The sequence below is a fragment of the Notamacropus eugenii genome, chromosome 3 (assembly GCF_028372415.1).
Source record: "Notamacropus eugenii isolate mMacEug1 chromosome 3, mMacEug1.pri_v2, whole genome shotgun sequence".
Lineage (NCBI taxonomy): Eukaryota > Metazoa > Chordata > Mammalia > Diprotodontia > Macropodidae > Notamacropus > Notamacropus eugenii.
This window is the reverse complement of record NC_092874.1, coordinates 39,922,135-39,939,504: the sequence shown is the minus strand read 5'-3', so window position 1 is coordinate 39,939,504 and position 17,370 is coordinate 39,922,135. Positions and strand designations below refer to the sequence as shown.

General features: G+C 39.6%; 1 protein-coding gene across 1 annotated transcript in view; it reads left to right on the top strand.

Moving 5' to 3' along the window:
* Positions 1-17,111, top strand: part of MRPL3 (mitochondrial ribosomal protein L3) — a 34,610-nt gene extending 17,499 nt beyond the window's left edge. The window contains exons 7-10 of the mRNA XM_072651323.1: positions 8,262-8,370; positions 11,179-11,256; positions 12,734-12,811; positions 16,758-17,111. Of these exons, the coding sequence (XP_072507424.1) occupies positions 8,262-8,370; positions 11,179-11,256; positions 12,734-12,811; positions 16,758-16,913 (421 nt within the window). The 3' untranslated portion in view covers positions 16,914-17,111. The remainder of the gene's footprint in view (positions 1-8,261; positions 8,371-11,178; positions 11,257-12,733; positions 12,812-16,757) is intronic.
* The last annotated feature ends 259 nt before the right edge of the window (positions 17,112-17,370 follow it).

Sequence of the window (17,370 nt, the reverse complement as noted above, 5' to 3'; positions counted from 1 at the left end):
TCAAATTCAGAAATGAGAGCCACTAAAAACCATTGATAAGGATCCCTGTGGGTTGCATATTGACTTGCACAACCAGCATTTTTATTATTTCTTTTTATTAATAAACAACATTAAAGTCAGACAGGAATGGCATTTTAACCTGGTATTTGGAAGTGTTGCGACCTGTCTTCATTTCCAGGCTTCAGGTGTTACACTGTAATGTCCATCCTCTTTATTTTACAAAACAGGGAACTGAGGCACAGAGCATATTTAGGTGACTTACTTGCCCAGGGTTATATAGGTGGGTAAGTAGTGCAAACACTATTTGAACCCAGGTCCCCTGAATCAAATGCTTTTTCTACTCTGGTGCCTCTGGCCAGGATTTGATTTGCCAGAGCCTTTGCAGAGAATTTCCATTTCTTAAAACATGTGATGGGATCACCTGTTACTATAGTGGGAACGATGTGTGTGGAAGTTTCAGTGTGGGTTTCTAAAAATGTGATTATTGACTCTCAGGGAAAATTCCCTTTGCCCTTGAAAGAGCTGAATAGATGAGCCTCCATTTCCCCTTAAGTGGGCACGGCTCTCTACTGGGGTAGGAGTCAGCATTTGCCATGTTAGCTCCATCCAGGCCCTTCTCTTTTTCATGTTTTTATATGATTTCTCTTCATTTTCTGCCTCCATGCCCTTTTTTTCTCCTGTACTTTTCAACTTAATTCACTTATTTATTGGCCCCAGGATGTGATTTGGCTTTTCAGCTTTACTAAGGGCTAACGGGTTTACATAGGGCCGCAGAGGTCATCCTTAGACGTCACTGAGGAAGACTTCCTAGTTTTACAAATGAGAAAATAGACCTCGTGTGACCATATTACAGGCATAAGCAGACAGCTAGCATTAAACACAAGTTTTCTTGCCTCCAGACTACAGCCTTAGTTTAGGGCTCTTTTGTTGGAAAAAAAATGCTCTTTTTAACTTGGGAGTTTGAGGCTGCTCTGAATCCATTTGTGTGCAGTGGGATGGTCCGGACGTCACTTCGAGCCAGTAGGAAGACTCCAGGTGCCACAGAGTAAGCAAGAGTTAAAACTGCTTAATGGAGCTGCCTTTATTGTCCTGGTTATGTTCACCTTAACATTTCCCTCTTTTACTTGTAAATTTGTTTAGTTTATAACAAAAATGCCATTTATAAAGAAATTAAATATTAATATTTAAATAATATTAATTATAATTATGTTAATTAACTAATAATATTTAATAATACTTAATATTTTAAAATAGCATCCTATATAAAAGTGATCATATTAATACTGATACTTTAGTTAAAATGAACCTGAAAATTAAATTCTTTAGAAATTGGCTAATTTTAGTATCTCCCTTTTCTTTGGATAAAGGAAAAAAATTATTTGAAATTAAATTCTAATTTCCTCCTTAATACTAAGGTTCATGTTTTTGATTTTGAAATGTAAACTATGACATTTGCCTACAAGGAAAATGGAGTCTTCCAACATTTTTAAATATTCCCAGCATTTATTGTTATCAACTTTCAGATTTAGTTGCGGAGCCAGACATACATGGCAGCAAGAATTTTCTCTTGGGTTTGCAAAAATTACCACGGTGCCAACCCGGGCCTATTCAGGGCTTTTTAAAATTGAGTAGGACTTTTTTTAAAAATCCACATTACATGTAGCTTTTTAAATGTGTGTGTATGTATGTGTGTGTGTAATGGTGAGCTAGAGGCCACCCACTCTTTAAAGTAAATGCTTTTAATAGATTCTTAGCAACATGAAATCGGCTCAGATACTATTGAGGTATTTTGGTTTGGGTTGTCATCATTTTGGATGCTACTTTATATTTAAGTAATCAATCTAATAAAAAATGCGTTGATACTTTTAAATACGCTTTTTTTAAAACATGCCAAATCCTGAGTGACTGTTCTTATGTGGAGCTGCTTTAGAGTGGGAGGGGGTCCACATTCTCAACAAAAGATCATTTTTATGTTTCTACCGTAGGTATGTGCTCACGTAAATGCTTTGAGAAGATTTAGATTCAATTTTAACTGCATAGGAGAGACTTCATATCTTCTGTATATCAAACACATTCTGATAGAAGGGTTTTGACAGTATCACCACGTTACAAGGCATTGGAAAGTCCTGGTCTTTGAAATACAGGTCTTTATCTAGCTCACTCTGGGTTTAACTTGAAAACTGCTGATGCAAAGGAGTCTTTGAGTGTGGGTTTTTACTCAAAAAACCCTAAATCCCTATAATTTATAACTGTTCTAATAATGGGAGTGATTCCATTGTATCAAATTCTGACAGTTTGACTTGTCATTTGTGTTACTTATGTCACTCTTTACTATGCCTACTGTGGTATGGTTTTTGTGGTGGAGGTTAGGCCCCCCTCATCGAGGACTTTTTTCCTCCTCTGGTATGTATGAAGCACTGCTCTATCAACTCTTGGGATGAGCTTTGAACCCATGACAGTGATGTATTTGTGGTCTTTGTATGTGAAAGTAGGCCAGGAGGTGGGGATAGATGGGACATTCCTTTGTGTTCTCATGGTTGTTTCATATTTATTTGGAAATTAAAAGGAAAACTAAAAGCCTTAATTGTCTTAACTATTTCATCCATAGCATCTCTTAGCTCCTGTTTTTTTAATGCTGGTCATCACTGTACTCAGTGATGTACCCTTTGAATTAGGGTCAACTATGTGGCCCAGCTAGATGGCAAGGATATAGTGCCAGGCCTGGCACTATATCCTCTTGAGTTCAAAACTGTCCTCACATCCTTACTAGCTGTGGGGCCCGGGGCAAGTCATTTAGCCCTGTTTGCCTCAGTTTCCTCATCCGTAAAATGAGCTGAAGGAAGAAATGGCAAACCACTCCAGTATCTTTGCCAAGAAAACCCCAAATGGGGTCATGGAGAGTCAGTCATGACTAAAAGATGACTCAACAACAGCGTGTGGCCCAGCCTGGTGGTCGTTATTCATCACTGTTCTCTGCACTCTTGAAAATACGTAGAAAACAAAGTGATGGGAACAAAGGAGTTTTTGCATCTTTGGCCTGGGCAGTTGTACCAGCTTTTGGTCACCTCTGTGAAGAATCATCTCATGAGATCATGGAGATCTTGGAGACCAACACTCCATTTTACAAAGGAGCAAACTGAGGTGCATGAAGGAAGGAGTTGATTTATAAGGTCACACAGTTCACCGTAGAGCTGGGCAGGACACTCGGTTCTCCTGATTCCTTATCCAGCGTTTTTCTTAATCTCAGTCTCTGAAGTTAGAGGCTCCGTTGTCTGGAGATTGGAGAGGGTTGAAGATTGAAGAATTGAAAGTGGGTTAATCTTGAGCAATAAATGGATTTTGAAATGGAGCAAAGAGCCTACAACGTCCTAACTGGTGATTACGTATGTCCTTCTCACAGGGGGATGTAGGGTAAGGGCAGGAGCTGTCAGGCCTTCCGAAGGCTCCTAAGGCTTCAGAATAATTGGATTGGCAAGTCTTATAAAGTCTTGAAGTCCTTTAACAAGCGAGATTAAAAATAATTTAAAAAATGAACTCGTAGTTCAAAGGTAAAATGTGTTATTTGTAACAGTTGTTTTTTGTAACTCACCTGATTGGGGATGATACATTTCAGGATCAGTGAAGGGGTAGGTGGGTTTTCTCTATTGCAGACATGTTTTGTTGTCTGGGGGTTTAACTTCATAAGGTTGTTTTGGTTTTGTTCAAAGTCAGCATCCTCAGGCTTTGTTGGTGCTGACAAAATGGCCATTTTCAAAGAGCAGTGGACATCTAGGCTCTGTGATTAAATGGTCTGCTGTGCCAGTGTTGAGCCAATCACTTTACCTTTTCCAGATACCCAGGATTTCATCCGTAGCCTCTTCCTCAACCCCTCATTCTCTCTCTCTGTACATATCCAGTCATTGCCAGGTCTTGTTAGTGCTGCTATCACATCTCCATGGAGGCCCTTAGCATCTCGTTATTACAGTGGCCTCCTACTTGGTCTCCCTGCTGAGGTCTTTCCCTTTCCCAGACAGTCTTCCAAGCAGCCTTTAGATATCCTCTTCGAGCACAGGTCTGACCACATCATTCTCCTCCTCAATAAACTCCAAGGGCTCCCTTTTCCCTATGTGGTCATATACAGAGTCCTGTTTGGCTCTCAGTAGACTGGCCTCAGCCTACCTTTCCAGCTCTCTGCCTTAGGGGAACTGGCTTTCATGGCTTCCTCATGACCCTCCATCACAGGCTCTCCTCCACATCTTAGGATTCTCTTTTCTGTGACTTCAGTTCTTATTCCATCTTCTGCCTGCTAGAACACCCTCCCCTTCAAAAAAAAAATCTTGTACTTTCTTGTATATACTTCAAAAAAATAAACACATAAACCCACATTCTCCCCCAAATAGATGTAGGCTTGAAGCCAAGTTTTGTTTTCATCTTTGTATTGAGGTCATTTAGCCAAGAGTCTGGTGTGAAGGGGACTCTTAATACACTTACTGATTGAGGGATTGTACCAAGGGATTAAAATGTGCATATAGTAATCAATCAGTATACTTTCTATAAGCACCTGCTGTGTGCTGTATACTGTGCTGAGCATTAGGGAGAATTTTCTAGTGGAGAGTTTACACTGCAAAATAGCCCTTCGTGTCCAGCTAGTTTTCATTTTTCAGCCTGTTTTTACTTTCTGTTATCTAGCATCCTGCACTGTTTCCCCCTATGTTATTATGACTTTTGATGTGAAATTGTCTTAAATGCTTGTTACTTACCAGATTGTTTTGTTCGTTTTTTCATTTAAACAAAGTAAAGGTTATTATTTATTTTTGTCTAGAGAAAGAATGGTTAGAAATGCTAAGTTCACATAATCCCTGCATCACCCAGAAATCAGCGGTTGTACTCTGTTCTCTCAAGTAAGCCAGTAATTTAGCAAGCTTGATTCTTAGCCTTTTGTTTAAAGTTATTTATTGAAGAGGTTTCCATTGTATGTAGTGGAACATTTAGATTGAAAAACAGTCTGTAATTAGGCATAGATAATTAGTATTGTTAGTGCACCACTGTCATCTTAGATCATTTATTCTGAAAGTGAACTAAATTATCTTCTATAATTTACAGAGAAGGGAAGGAGAGAGAGAGGAAAGGGAGGGGGTTGTCAGGAGAATAAGTTTAGCTAAAATTACCTTGAAAAGATCTCTAAAGTTTTCTACCAAATATTAGGCAGTAAAAATATAGGTGGATTTTTTTTATGGGATTTCATTTTTAGATCTAATATCATTTTTTTCTTAGAAAGTACTTTTTGGGCTTAGGGGAAGGGCAGCAAGCTGCCCTGCAGGGGGTTTGATACCTCACTGCTCTAGGTGTTGTTCATCAATTTCAATCAATCTCTTACATCTAATCATACAGTATAGATTTTATATTATGTAAGTCAGATGCTTGTCTTAGCCCTTTGATCAGAAAAAAAAGCATTACTTTGGATTCTGAAGATAAAAAAGAAATACAGTAAATTATGCATACTCTGGTATATGTGTAATTGAATATAAGAAGGGTGTAAAACTATAATCGTTAAAGGCAGCACAATTCTTGATTTCTCCAAAACAATATCTATTCATTCACTAGCCTATCTTGTTATCTGCAAACATTAACATCTCGAGGATGCAGCCATCTTTGGGACTCTCTCATTTGAGCTTCGCACTAGACATACTACAAGATATTGGCAGGTCCCTTGGGGGAACATATGTTCCTTTTATCTATGTAGTTTGATAGATAATTGACACTCGTCTACATTAGCCATCAAAAAACGGTGACATGTAGACGAAGAGACAGCCCAAAAGCTTGTCCATCAGTATATTTATCTTGGCCAACTGCTGCAGATAAGTCTCTGACTTGGTCTCGGAATTGACAAGGCGTAGTACAGTGAGCTAGATTATATTGGGGAAATTGCACCATGCTAACCCCATTACTGTCCTTTATTCTTTTCATCTCCCTAGTTTTATAAAGTTCCTGTGAGGACTGACTATGCCTCAGTCTTCTTTCAGGTCCCTCACATCAGGGATCTGAAAGAACATTGCAGAGTTACCACCTACAGGGAGTTTATATATTATTACATATAATGTAAGTATTATAGTACCTAGAATAATGTCTCATGCTCAATAAATACTTGGAGATTGATTTTGAAATTTATTTTACATGTACTATGGTTGAAGGAAACTCAGTATTTAAAAATTAAACCTTGCAAAGCGTATAAATTAAAATCAGTTATTTCCTTTACAAAAAGTAAATTCTTACATAGCATTTTCCATTCATGGTTTTCAGACAGCATTTTACTTCAGCAGTTTGCATCTGTTCGATACGAAGAGGTATATACTTTGTTTTGTACTTTCAACAGTTTTACCCAAAGTTTTCCCTTTCTCATTTTCTTGCTCTCAAAACCCATTACTAAGTGTAAAGAGAATTATGTGTGAGTTAAAAAGTGGGGTTTTTTTGCATTCAAAATTTGGATCTGCCTAGCATCAGTAAAATGAACGTAGAAGTCCTGTGACATTTTAGAGCCTAGCTCAAATGTACTTAAAACTGCTGTTCACTTTCCAACCCTTCCATGAAATTAAATCTGGTCAATTTGAGGATGAAATGACATACTAAAAATTGATATAATTTCATGTACATTTTTAAATTTTAGAAGTCATTGCCTTTTTAAAAAATTTCCCTGGCTTCCACATTATTCACAAATCTGTGATATGTCCACTTTTAAAACTTAAAGGAAATTAAGTTTCACATTTTGGGTATCATTACTGTATGAGCTTTATGAGCCATGCAGCAGTGACACCAAACATGTGGACCATGAGTTCGGATAAGATAAGGAGATTGTTATGTTCTGTTTTTGGAAATTGCAGTATTCTTCCCATCTTCTTTCTGAAACAAAGGCTCATCTTTTTAAACTCCTATTTTGTGGCTGCTCTACTACTGTCTCTGAAGATTTGAGAAATGATTATCACTCAGAAGGCAATCCAGAGGCACCTGCCTGGTGGGAAGAGATGTCTGAGTGAAAAGGATTAGCTGGTCTGAGGATGAGAGGGAAGAGTGGATTGCTCGTGTACCCCTCCCTATTGTTGTTCTTGTGATGTCCAGGGGAGGGAGGAAGGAGCCCAGCCTGTTAGGTGCATTCCCTTAGACCTATCCATAGGAGGATATGGACAAAAGCCATAGCGGATGGATGCATGAGGAAGAACCCAAATGTGTGAGATCACAGATCGTCCGGAATATTTTTATGCTGTTTACTTTTAAGTGCTTCAAGTTATTAAAAGCTGAGATGTCAAACACACAGGATTTCACAACACTCCCAAGTATGGCTGAGCCAGATTAAATTGCATTTGGGAAATTTTAACAAAATAAAAATACGACAGAACACAGATAATGTTAATATGTGGTTTTGTAAGTCAATATCTAGCCCCCAGGCATTGTTATATATAGCTTAGTGGCCCCCATTCTATTTGATTTTGACACCCCTAATTAAAATCAAGGTCTGCTTTTCAGCAAGCTTCCTAATACTGCTTTCTCTTACCAATTTATGAAGATTAAAACTCTCTGTAATTTTAGTTTATTCCTTCATTTCTTCTAAATATATAATTTACACAATCACAATAAGAAATTGCTTAGGAAAACCTCGTTTTTTTCTGTTTCTATCAGTACAAAAAACCATGGCAATCTTAATACTTTTGTGCACATGTCTGTTGGATTATGTATTTAGCAACAATATTACATAACTTCATATGCATACTAATCAATACATCAGGAAAATGCATAGGGAAAGAAAAAGTGAATAAGTTAGAGATTCAGAAACTACTTTACATTGCTTAAAAAATTTAATTAAAATATTATGAAAAATGCTGATGTTTCAGAAATTTAGGCACTCCTTTCTGTGTTACTGTGGTTGATAGCACTTTAGTTGTTTTATAATCTATAAATTATCAGAATTATTTGAGCCTCTTCTGTGTAAAATGATGGTATTATACTTTTTACATTATAGTAACATAATGACCTTTAATAGTGAGATTTTTTTTTTCCACATTGAATGACAATCCAAGAAAGGATAAAATTCAAGATAAGGATGAGTGTATGAGCTGACAAATATATATGTATCTGTCTTGGTCTGACATGGTGGGTTGTTAGAAGTTTAAGGTCTACTAGACTAAGGCAGTGAGAGATATGACCTTTACTAAAATTCTCAGGTGCCATCAGATGAGTGAGAATCCTAGGGTTGTTCATAATTTAAGCTGTCATCTTTTGTTTGGTTCCAGAATTGGCAAAGGTTTTCAAGGAGTCATGAAAAGGTGGGGATTTAAAGGACAGCCTGCCAGTCATGGTCAGACCAAAACCCACAGAAGACCTGGAGCAATAGCCACAGGGGTGAGTACAGATGGGCATTTTCTTTTCTGTCTGTGCCCCCTTTATAACAACCATTATTTAACTTACGGTGGTCTCCATGACTCTGGTGCAGTTTAGAACCCTTTCATGTCAGAGTAGATTGTAATCAGAGTAGATTGTAATCAGAGTTGCCATGGTCTCAAGCATTCATCATTTTATGGCCAGTGTCTGGTGGGCGGAGGATCTTGGAGTTGAGGAAAGTTGCTCAGTGAATGGCCACCACTGGGGTTTTTGTACCTTTCCTTATTCATAGAACTTGCCAGACCTCACATTCTACTGCTGTAAACCTCAGGAATTGGAATTCTTAAGCTGATTTTATTGAAAGAGAAGTTCTGTGGGTTACATTTTGTTAATTGGATCTAGCTATGAAATAACCTCGCTGCCTCCTCACTGAATTCATGGTCATTTACAAAATTGTACTACTGCAGGAAAAATAAGGTCGATGGATCTATACCAAAATATAGATTTTTATTTAAAGCTCAGAGGAACTTTAGAGGACATTTAGTGCAGCTTCTTCACCTTCGATGAGGAGACTGGGGCTCAGGGAGATAAATGACTTGTCCCCTGGCACACAGGCTAGTAAATAGAGGAGCCAGGAACAGAGGTCACATCTGCATGGTCTACGTTCAGCACTTCTCAGATTTTGATGTGTAATTGCATGAGCAACCCATTTATTTAGATGATCACGCATGTGTCCTAGAGCAGTACTGCCAACAACAGTGAGCTGGCCCCAAAGGGAAGAGATGATACTGACTTGAGGAAGGACACGATTCTTTCAAGTGATTCCCAGACCTTTGTTGCTGCCCACACCGATCTAAGACTAGTGTTCTTCCAGTGGTGGTGTTTACCAGTGCATCATAGGATATCACAATCTCTGAAGAGTCATGCTTGCCAGTGACCAGGGTGAAGGAAAGAAGGAAATAAGCGTGTTAAGCACCTGCTCTGTGCCAGGCCTCTGTGCCTTTATGAGTGTTTTCTCATTTAAGGGTCCTACATAAAGACATGTAAGGGGTACAAGTCGATTTTAGGCTCCAGCCCACAGTCAGCCGTGACTGATGTGCAGGGGCCATAAAAGACATCACCAGTGACATGAATGGTAGAGGAAAGTGGATTGATCTAGAGAGGGAGGGATGCCAGGCGTGAGCTGTGTGTTGTGCAGGAAGTAGCAAAACAAGCAGATGAGGCCTTGTAGCCAGAGCTAGCACACTGGGTCAGTCTTTGAAAGGAAGAAAGTGAGTGCACACGTAAGGGTGTTCAGTGTATACCCTAAAAATTAGTTCCCATCACAGCCTTGTTTTGGGACAGAGAATTGTAGGCCGCCTTCCAAGAAAGCCAGGGGAGCATTGAGTACTTTGCAGGGAGATGCCCGGATTTGTGGAGGCACTTGGAGCCCACAGCATGCCTTGCAACAACAACAGATGCTGTGGCCATATCCCTCCAGTACACATGGGTGATAGAAACTGTTGCTTCTGCTGCCACTGAAGAAACAAGGGAGACCTAGTCAGTGACATAATGGGACCGGAGCAAGCTCTGGCCTTCCTCTAAACCAAGGTTTCCAGTGAGGCCTTTGGAGTAATGGAAATGTGGATGTCTAGAGATGCACCTCCATCACCTGAGCCACTTCATCAGTTCCAAATGGTCTGCTGAATTATGTTGGGGTGTGTATGAAGTTGCATGTAAAAGCCAATTGGTACAAAGGCATCCTCCTTTTTTTCTAACTTCTGACAGTCTAGGGCTGATGGTGACTGATCACAGTGGGGGGGGGCTTTTAATCAGGTCATCTTGGCTAAAAGCATTCTGCTAATTCTCTGAAGAACTTGGTGCATGAAACTTTAGACTTTTTTTTTTAAAGCTAGATTATTTTGGTTCAGATCCGTGATTTCAGCAGTATAGGAAATTCCCTGTATGGAAAATTCCTCTGCCCCTGCAGAACAGAAGCTTGTCTAGTTCTTATATTCTTAGAAAGTTGCCTCGGGCCATTATGTGACATGCCCAAGGACACAGAGCTGGAATGTGTTGGGGACAGAACTTGGAGCCTGACCCCTCTCTCCTGCTGCCTCTGAGAAGACTTTGGTGTGGGAGTTGTTAAGTGTTATTAAGTGCTAAGTCTCAGATAACGAGCTCTTACAGCCTTATCTCCTTATAGTCTCCATCTTTCTCTATTTATTAACACCTTAAAGAAGTTTTCTGTCCTGAGAATTCACATGCCGCAGGGAAGCTTTTGCCCAACTCCTGTGTGAGATGGCCTCCCAGTCTGTTATAGCTATCCATCACCGGAATCAGCCTGGCCTTGGCTGGTGGCGGCTGTTTGATTATATGAATCAGAGACCAGAACAACAAACTCATTATCCTAGCAACCAGTTCTGCTCTTTAATCACCCTGGCTTCAAGGGAAAAGTAGTATCAAAAGAATGGATGAGAGGACTGAGGCTGTTCCAGAGCAGGGACTCACTTAAATCACTGTGCCTTAGTGTAACAAGAGAGAGACTGTGTGGTAGGAAGGTTTTTTTATTTTTCTCTGTGACTTTTTCCTAAGTACCACCTTGCTGTGCAACTAGGAGTCTGTCACTGATACCTCTAGCAAAATCTCTTCCCTGTCCTCTCATCCAGTTTTTATCTTGTCAGTCTAAATTAGAAAATAATCCTTTTAGATAAAGTGTATTTTGAGTCAATATATAACTTACTAAGGGTGCACAACACCTTTTGATGTAATGGATTTTTAAATTTAATTAATGCCCTTAGAAATCAAGAAAGTACCAAATTCTACTTATTTTTCCTTTTATTCTTATAGGACATTGCCAGAGTTTGGCCTGGAAAGAAAATGCCTGGTAAAATGGGTAACATATATCGAACAGAATTCGGACTAAAGGTGAGTTTTAGATGTGTAAAGAAAATGCTTTTTGGGACCACTTGCACTAAGCAGAAAGATGTCAAGATATATTCATATATACTTATATGTCATTCTTCCAGGAGTTTTTCTTTTTAGAAGAAATGCAACAAATCTATTATTGCTTTTTTTAATGGAAAAAGTGCTTATAATTCTTGAGAATCTGGCATCTTTAAAAGGGTTAGCCTGAGAGAGTTACATGTATGTTTGTCTCAGCTTTGTAGTTGTATACAGTTGGCAGATTTTATATGTGTATCCTTAAAGGTATTAGAAGTAATTAGTAATTCACTATCATCCTACATTTTATCAATGTAGTTGGATCTCCTGGTGAAATTTGTGGATTTCCTTGGAATAAATCATAAGTTAATCTATAGAAATGCTCAACGCATCCCCAATTAGAGTGCAGAATATACAAGTTGAGTTGTTTTCTACCAATTGAGTTCTGACCTGGTAATAGTGAGAAGTTGGTTGGCCTTCTGTTTAGAGTTGAAGCTTTTCAGCTTGTGCAAAGAATATCTTAGATGCTTCTTCTAAAAAGTTTGTAAACTAATTTTTATTTTTACTTCATTATCTTGTAAGCCAACCTCACCTTTCATGAATGATGATCCTGCATATTCATCTCATAATTTCAAAAGAAAATCTCAAAGCCATCATTTATTAAACACCCCCTTTGCACCTGGGCAGGGTACAGGTTCTTCAAGCCAAGCATTCATCCCTTATCTGTCAAGTGAAGAGTTTCAGTGGATTTCCGATGATCTGATTGATTCCCCATCCAACTCAACATCCTGTATTCTTTACAGTTGGTTGTAAATTTTGTGACATCAGTTTTCATGTAATTAAATCAGTCCTCTTCTCATGAATCCAGGTGGAATGAAATGATTTTCCTATCTAAACTAAGCTTAATGAGCTAGTTCTCCTCCAGGGAGACAGTAGAGGAAACCCTGGCCTCCCCTGGTTTCATAAAGAGAGTCACAATGAAAAATGAGTTTTTTGTCATTGAAAGGTACCAGGAAAATTGAGTCTTAGTCTCCATCACTTAAAAAAAGACAGTTTCTTCCAAGGAGAGTTCAGATACTTTGCTTTCCTGTTCGATATCATCCCTAATACCTTTTTAAATATTTCAAAAAAGTTTGATTAGAAACCAGCCTGATGTTTGGTGACAGTGCCGATATCCATTAGCGTGATCCAAAGGATTATGGGGATTTGGCCGTGATTTACATTTGGAAAAAGTCATCCCAGCCATCTGTAAGATACATTATAGCACTTAAAGCTTCCTGCACTGCATATTGTAAGGGTGTAAAGTGCTTGTTTGAGGGCATTTTATAGGTGATGGTTTTCCTTGTGCTTCACCAAAGCTCATGAAAGCAGCAGGATTCAACTTTTGAAGCTCCTGTGTGAGTGTGGAAAGCAGATTTCAGAATTACATAACTGAAACTTTAATTTTCATTTTCTGCCATAGGTGTGGAGAGTAAACACAAAACACAATGTAATCTATGTGAATGGCTCTGTGCCTGGACATAAGAATTGCTTAGTGAAGGTAAGTATAATTTTTTCACCGTCTAAGGTTAAATATACCTGATCCAAAGTTTAAAACCTTGAGTGAGAGTAGAGAAATCATTAATTCCCCAATTGTAATAACCTTAGCCCACAAGCCATATGACAACAGCCAGTGGTACAGATTTGACCCTCGGGCCATAGTGTGCTAACCCTGGTTTATTTCATTCTTTGTTTGTTGTTTGCCTGTTATCTCATTTCCTTTTTCAAAGCAAGTGTTCCCGTTATAAAGGAGTAAGGTTTCGGTAAACTCTCCAAATCCTCCCAGCCTTGGCCTCTCCTCTAATTTCTTCTCTCCTCCCTATTTCCTACCTTTGCATTTAAGGGGTCAGGTTTCAGCACATATGTTGAAGAGTCTTATCAAGTTCATCATAGAATTTCTCTACTACTCAGCATCCAACATAAGCCTGAATTATTTTTGGAGGAGTTTGGGGGACAACTCAATGAGCTCCCTGCTTTCACTCCACCATTTTGGCTCTGCCCTCAACCTGAATTATTTTTGTGACAATCCTTGGGAATATATCATCCCTCATCCTGCAAGATGTGATCACTCTGAACCCCATGAAATAATACAGCTTGTGACCCAAGTATCTGAGCTGTCCTCCCCGCAAGTTGAGACTCCTTCTCATTAGGTTGGGAGCCACTTTGTCAAAGTTTGTATGTGGGCTGTTGTAGCAACTCTCAAGTGAAGTTTGTGAGCGATCCAGAGACCAAGATTCTTAGCTCCCAGTTCCCCTCTGATACTGAAGCAAAGGGGAATGAAGATGCATAGGATTAAGAGCTGTTTTTGTTTTCCTTTATTTCATGGGTTTCCCTCATCCCCTCCCCCCAGAAAATAATTATCACATTTTGGTGGTGTGCCTCTTTCGGATTAGGTCACTGGGTCCTCAGGAAAGAGAAATGGAGTGGGAAGTGATGACCCACACCTGTAATCCCTGCTCCTGAGAGGCTGGTCGATTTCTGAGCTTGAGAGTCTCAACCATGGTAGGACTAGAACCAGTTGTATGCCTCTACTGAGTCCAACATTGATATGGTGAGCCCTGGGGGAAGGGGGGACCTACAGCAGAAAAGAAGGTACAAATAGGGGAATGTAGAGCAGAGAAGCTAGAAGAGAATGGAGCCAGAAGTGCATAGAGAGGATTGATCTTGACAGAGAAAAAGGCCACCTCCCATCAGCAGCTGGGGAAAGGAGGGAATGAAGGAGAATTTCAGGGGGTTGAGATTAAAAGAATAGAAGAAGGAACTCACTTAGAATGGCATCAGTCTCTCAGTGAAGAAAGAAGTTCTCAGCTGAGGAGGTGCGTGTGGAAGGGAGCAGATGCTCCTGGATCACAGGGAGAGCTGGTGTAGGAGTCTCCCTCAGGGTGACTTAATTGGAATGGAGAAATGTGTGGGTTCAGTACTCTCCATAGTGATGATGTCCAACTGGCCAGACCTAGTGACTTTTCTGGTGTCTTCTTGGATGTTTCAAATGTAAAGTGTTCAAAAGACATTTCCTCTTGTCCCCAAACCCACCTCTTTTCCATACTTCCTATTTCTGTTGAAGACCTCAACATTCTAGTCTCCCACATTCATGGCCTGAGTATTCTCAACTTCCCACTGTACTCTGAACCTCCAGTCACTTAATAAATCTAATTATTTTTACCCCATCTTTCCTGTGGTCCCTTCTCTGTACTTACACAGAAACCGCCAGACCTCAGCCCTTCACCACCTCAGGCCTGACTCACCTGGCACCACTCTAGTCCTTCCCACGCTATGGTGGACTTGGGAGTGATAGAATCTCCTCTGGCTAGCTCTTGAATCCCGTCACATGTAGCCTCCACCTGATTGTCCCATTTGTCTCACACACGATAATTCTCATCTCCGTGGCATTTTCCTCCCATAGAACGCGTGTGTCTCTGCCCTGGCAACCCTAGGCTCTGAGAGATGAGCCATCACACTTAGTGTGCCTACTTTTAGGCCCTTACCCAGCCCTGTCAGCACTGCTGTGCGTGCCCCTGGATTTGTCTTCCCCTCCTAGAAAGCTGCTTTTCATGCTCTAAAAGTGACTTGTTGTAGTATAGGTTAATGTGGATGTAGAGAAAGTGAAGGTTGGATTTATACCTCGTTTCTCACAGTAAAAATTGATAATGAGGTGGGGAAGTGGAGTGTCTGTCAGGCTGACCAAGCTCCATCGCGATTGAAACCTTATGACTCTCAACCTGGTTAACACTTGGCTCCTTTAAAATTGTTCACCTATGGTTTGGTAGCATCATTCCACTGGGAAATATTTAATAAGCCTTTGAATTTTTTAACCTCGTTAAGTATAAGACTAGAACTTTTATTGAAATTAAATTCAAGTTTAGGGAAATAAGAAAAGTAGCTTAAGTTATTTTGATAATTTTTATGAACAATCTTAGAAGAGATTAAAATAGATAAATTTTTCTGTAGGTACAGAGCTGTGTACTTATTTCAACCAAGCTATTCATTTTCTTATTGCCAAAATGATTATGCCTCATTTTTCTCTGTGTGCATAATTATAGGTAATTTTAAAAAATGCCCTCTGAATGAGGACTTTAAATAATAAGTCAAATGCTGTTGAGAAATCAGGGATTTTTTTTCTAAAAAATATTGCTAACATTTTAGAGCATACCGATAATTTTTACTGTAACAATTTTCTGTGAATTACCAGGTAACATCATGATATCACAGCATAATAAAAAATCACCACCAGAGATAAGGTATAAAGTATACTTGGCTCTTTGTGAAGGGAAGAACCGGGATATAAGCAAGGTTTAAGTACCTCCTGTGTGCCAGGCATTGTGCTGTAATAAGCACATTAGAATTATTTCATTTCATCTCAATAACCAGCCCTGTGAGGTAGGAGCTGTTATGATCCCTGCTTTACAGTTGAAGAAACTGAGGCAGAGGTTAAAAGCCTTGCCCAGAACCTCATCTGGAAAGTGTCTGATGCTGGACTGGAACTATTATTTAAGCACTATAAATTGTAACAGAAATGTGTGTCACCATTAAGGAGTGGCCTGTGCGTAGATTCCAAATAGGACGAGAGATCTGTAGATACATGTAGACAAAGCTAGAAGGGGCAGCTAGGGGGCATAGTGGGTGGAGCACCAGCCTTGGAGTAAGGAAGACCCGAGTTCAAATACAGCTTCAGACACTTGGCACCTATTAGCTGTGTGACCCTGAGTAAGTCAAATAACCCAATTGCCTCATCAAAAAAAATATATACACACATACTTATACTGACCGTATCTCACACCCACATTTCCACCTGCATTTTGAGATCAGATAAGGTATAGTCTCATTGTTTAGCTTCACAGAACAGCCCGCTTTCAAGATGTAGAGATTAAAATTGAAGGGGCCTTTACATCAGTAGATTTGATAATGGCTCCTTCCTTTCCAACTGAACAACAGCTCGTCAGTATATGGGCAGGTAAGTGGCACAGTGGATAGTGCTGGGCCTGGAGTCATGACATTTAACTAGCTGTGTGACCCTGGGCAAGTCACTTCACCCTGTTTGCATCAGTTTCCTCATCTATAAAATGAGCTGGAGAAGGAAATGGCAAAATGCTCCAGTATCTTTGCTCTCACCCCCCCCCCCCCCCCAAAAAAATAAAAACAAAAAAATGGGATCCCAAAGAATATCTGAACCACTACAAATTTTGTATATAATGTGCCACAACAGATGGTGGTTTGGAATTTCAGATTCGTACTCATCAGAGATCAGTGTTCTCTGGGATGGCTAAGGTTCAGTAAGGGATGATAATCAGTGATGAAGAAAGGGGAGGGTGTGGACAGAATGTCAGTTCTTGTCTTGCCTCTCAAACCAGACCAGTCAGGATTGTTGTTTTATATAATTCTTAGAATAATCAGCATTTAAGTCAACTTAGTGACAGTGTTGATTAGTAATGTATTACTTCTTTTTCTAGATCCGGGATTCTTCCCTGCCTGCCTATAGAGACTTCGCCAGAATTTTACCATTCCCTACCTATTTTCCTGATAACGATAATGGAGAGGAACTACCAGAAGATTTATATGCTGACGATGTTTGTCAGCCCAGTGAACCTTCTATCATATACAGTTAACATCCCTGCACATGGCAGACTCTCATTTTCTATGGATGTTACAGAGCCAGCGACCACCTCCTTTTTTCAGTCTCACTAGTAGCACCTTGGGCCCTTTGTGTTAAGTGAACCGCTCAACCTGGACTTTTAAATCATCTTATTAAGTAGAGCTGATTGATGGTTGAATTTGCATATTAAAAATCTTTTTTTATATAATAATAATGTTGTGGATTTTATTCTCTCCTTATCCAATAGATCCAGTTATATTAGTCATTTTGTTTTTCAGAACTGAATTCCTTTTAGTCAGTTTTTCTGCTGTACTTTGAGAGATTAATGTAATGGGGTAATGAGGCAAGGGGGAGCCAAACCTAGTATGTTTCAGCTTACTCATCTGCATCCATTCTGGTGCAGTTTGCACCTTCCTTCTCCCTCTACTATCCCCTTACAGAGACGCACAGGTTATAGGAAGGACCACACC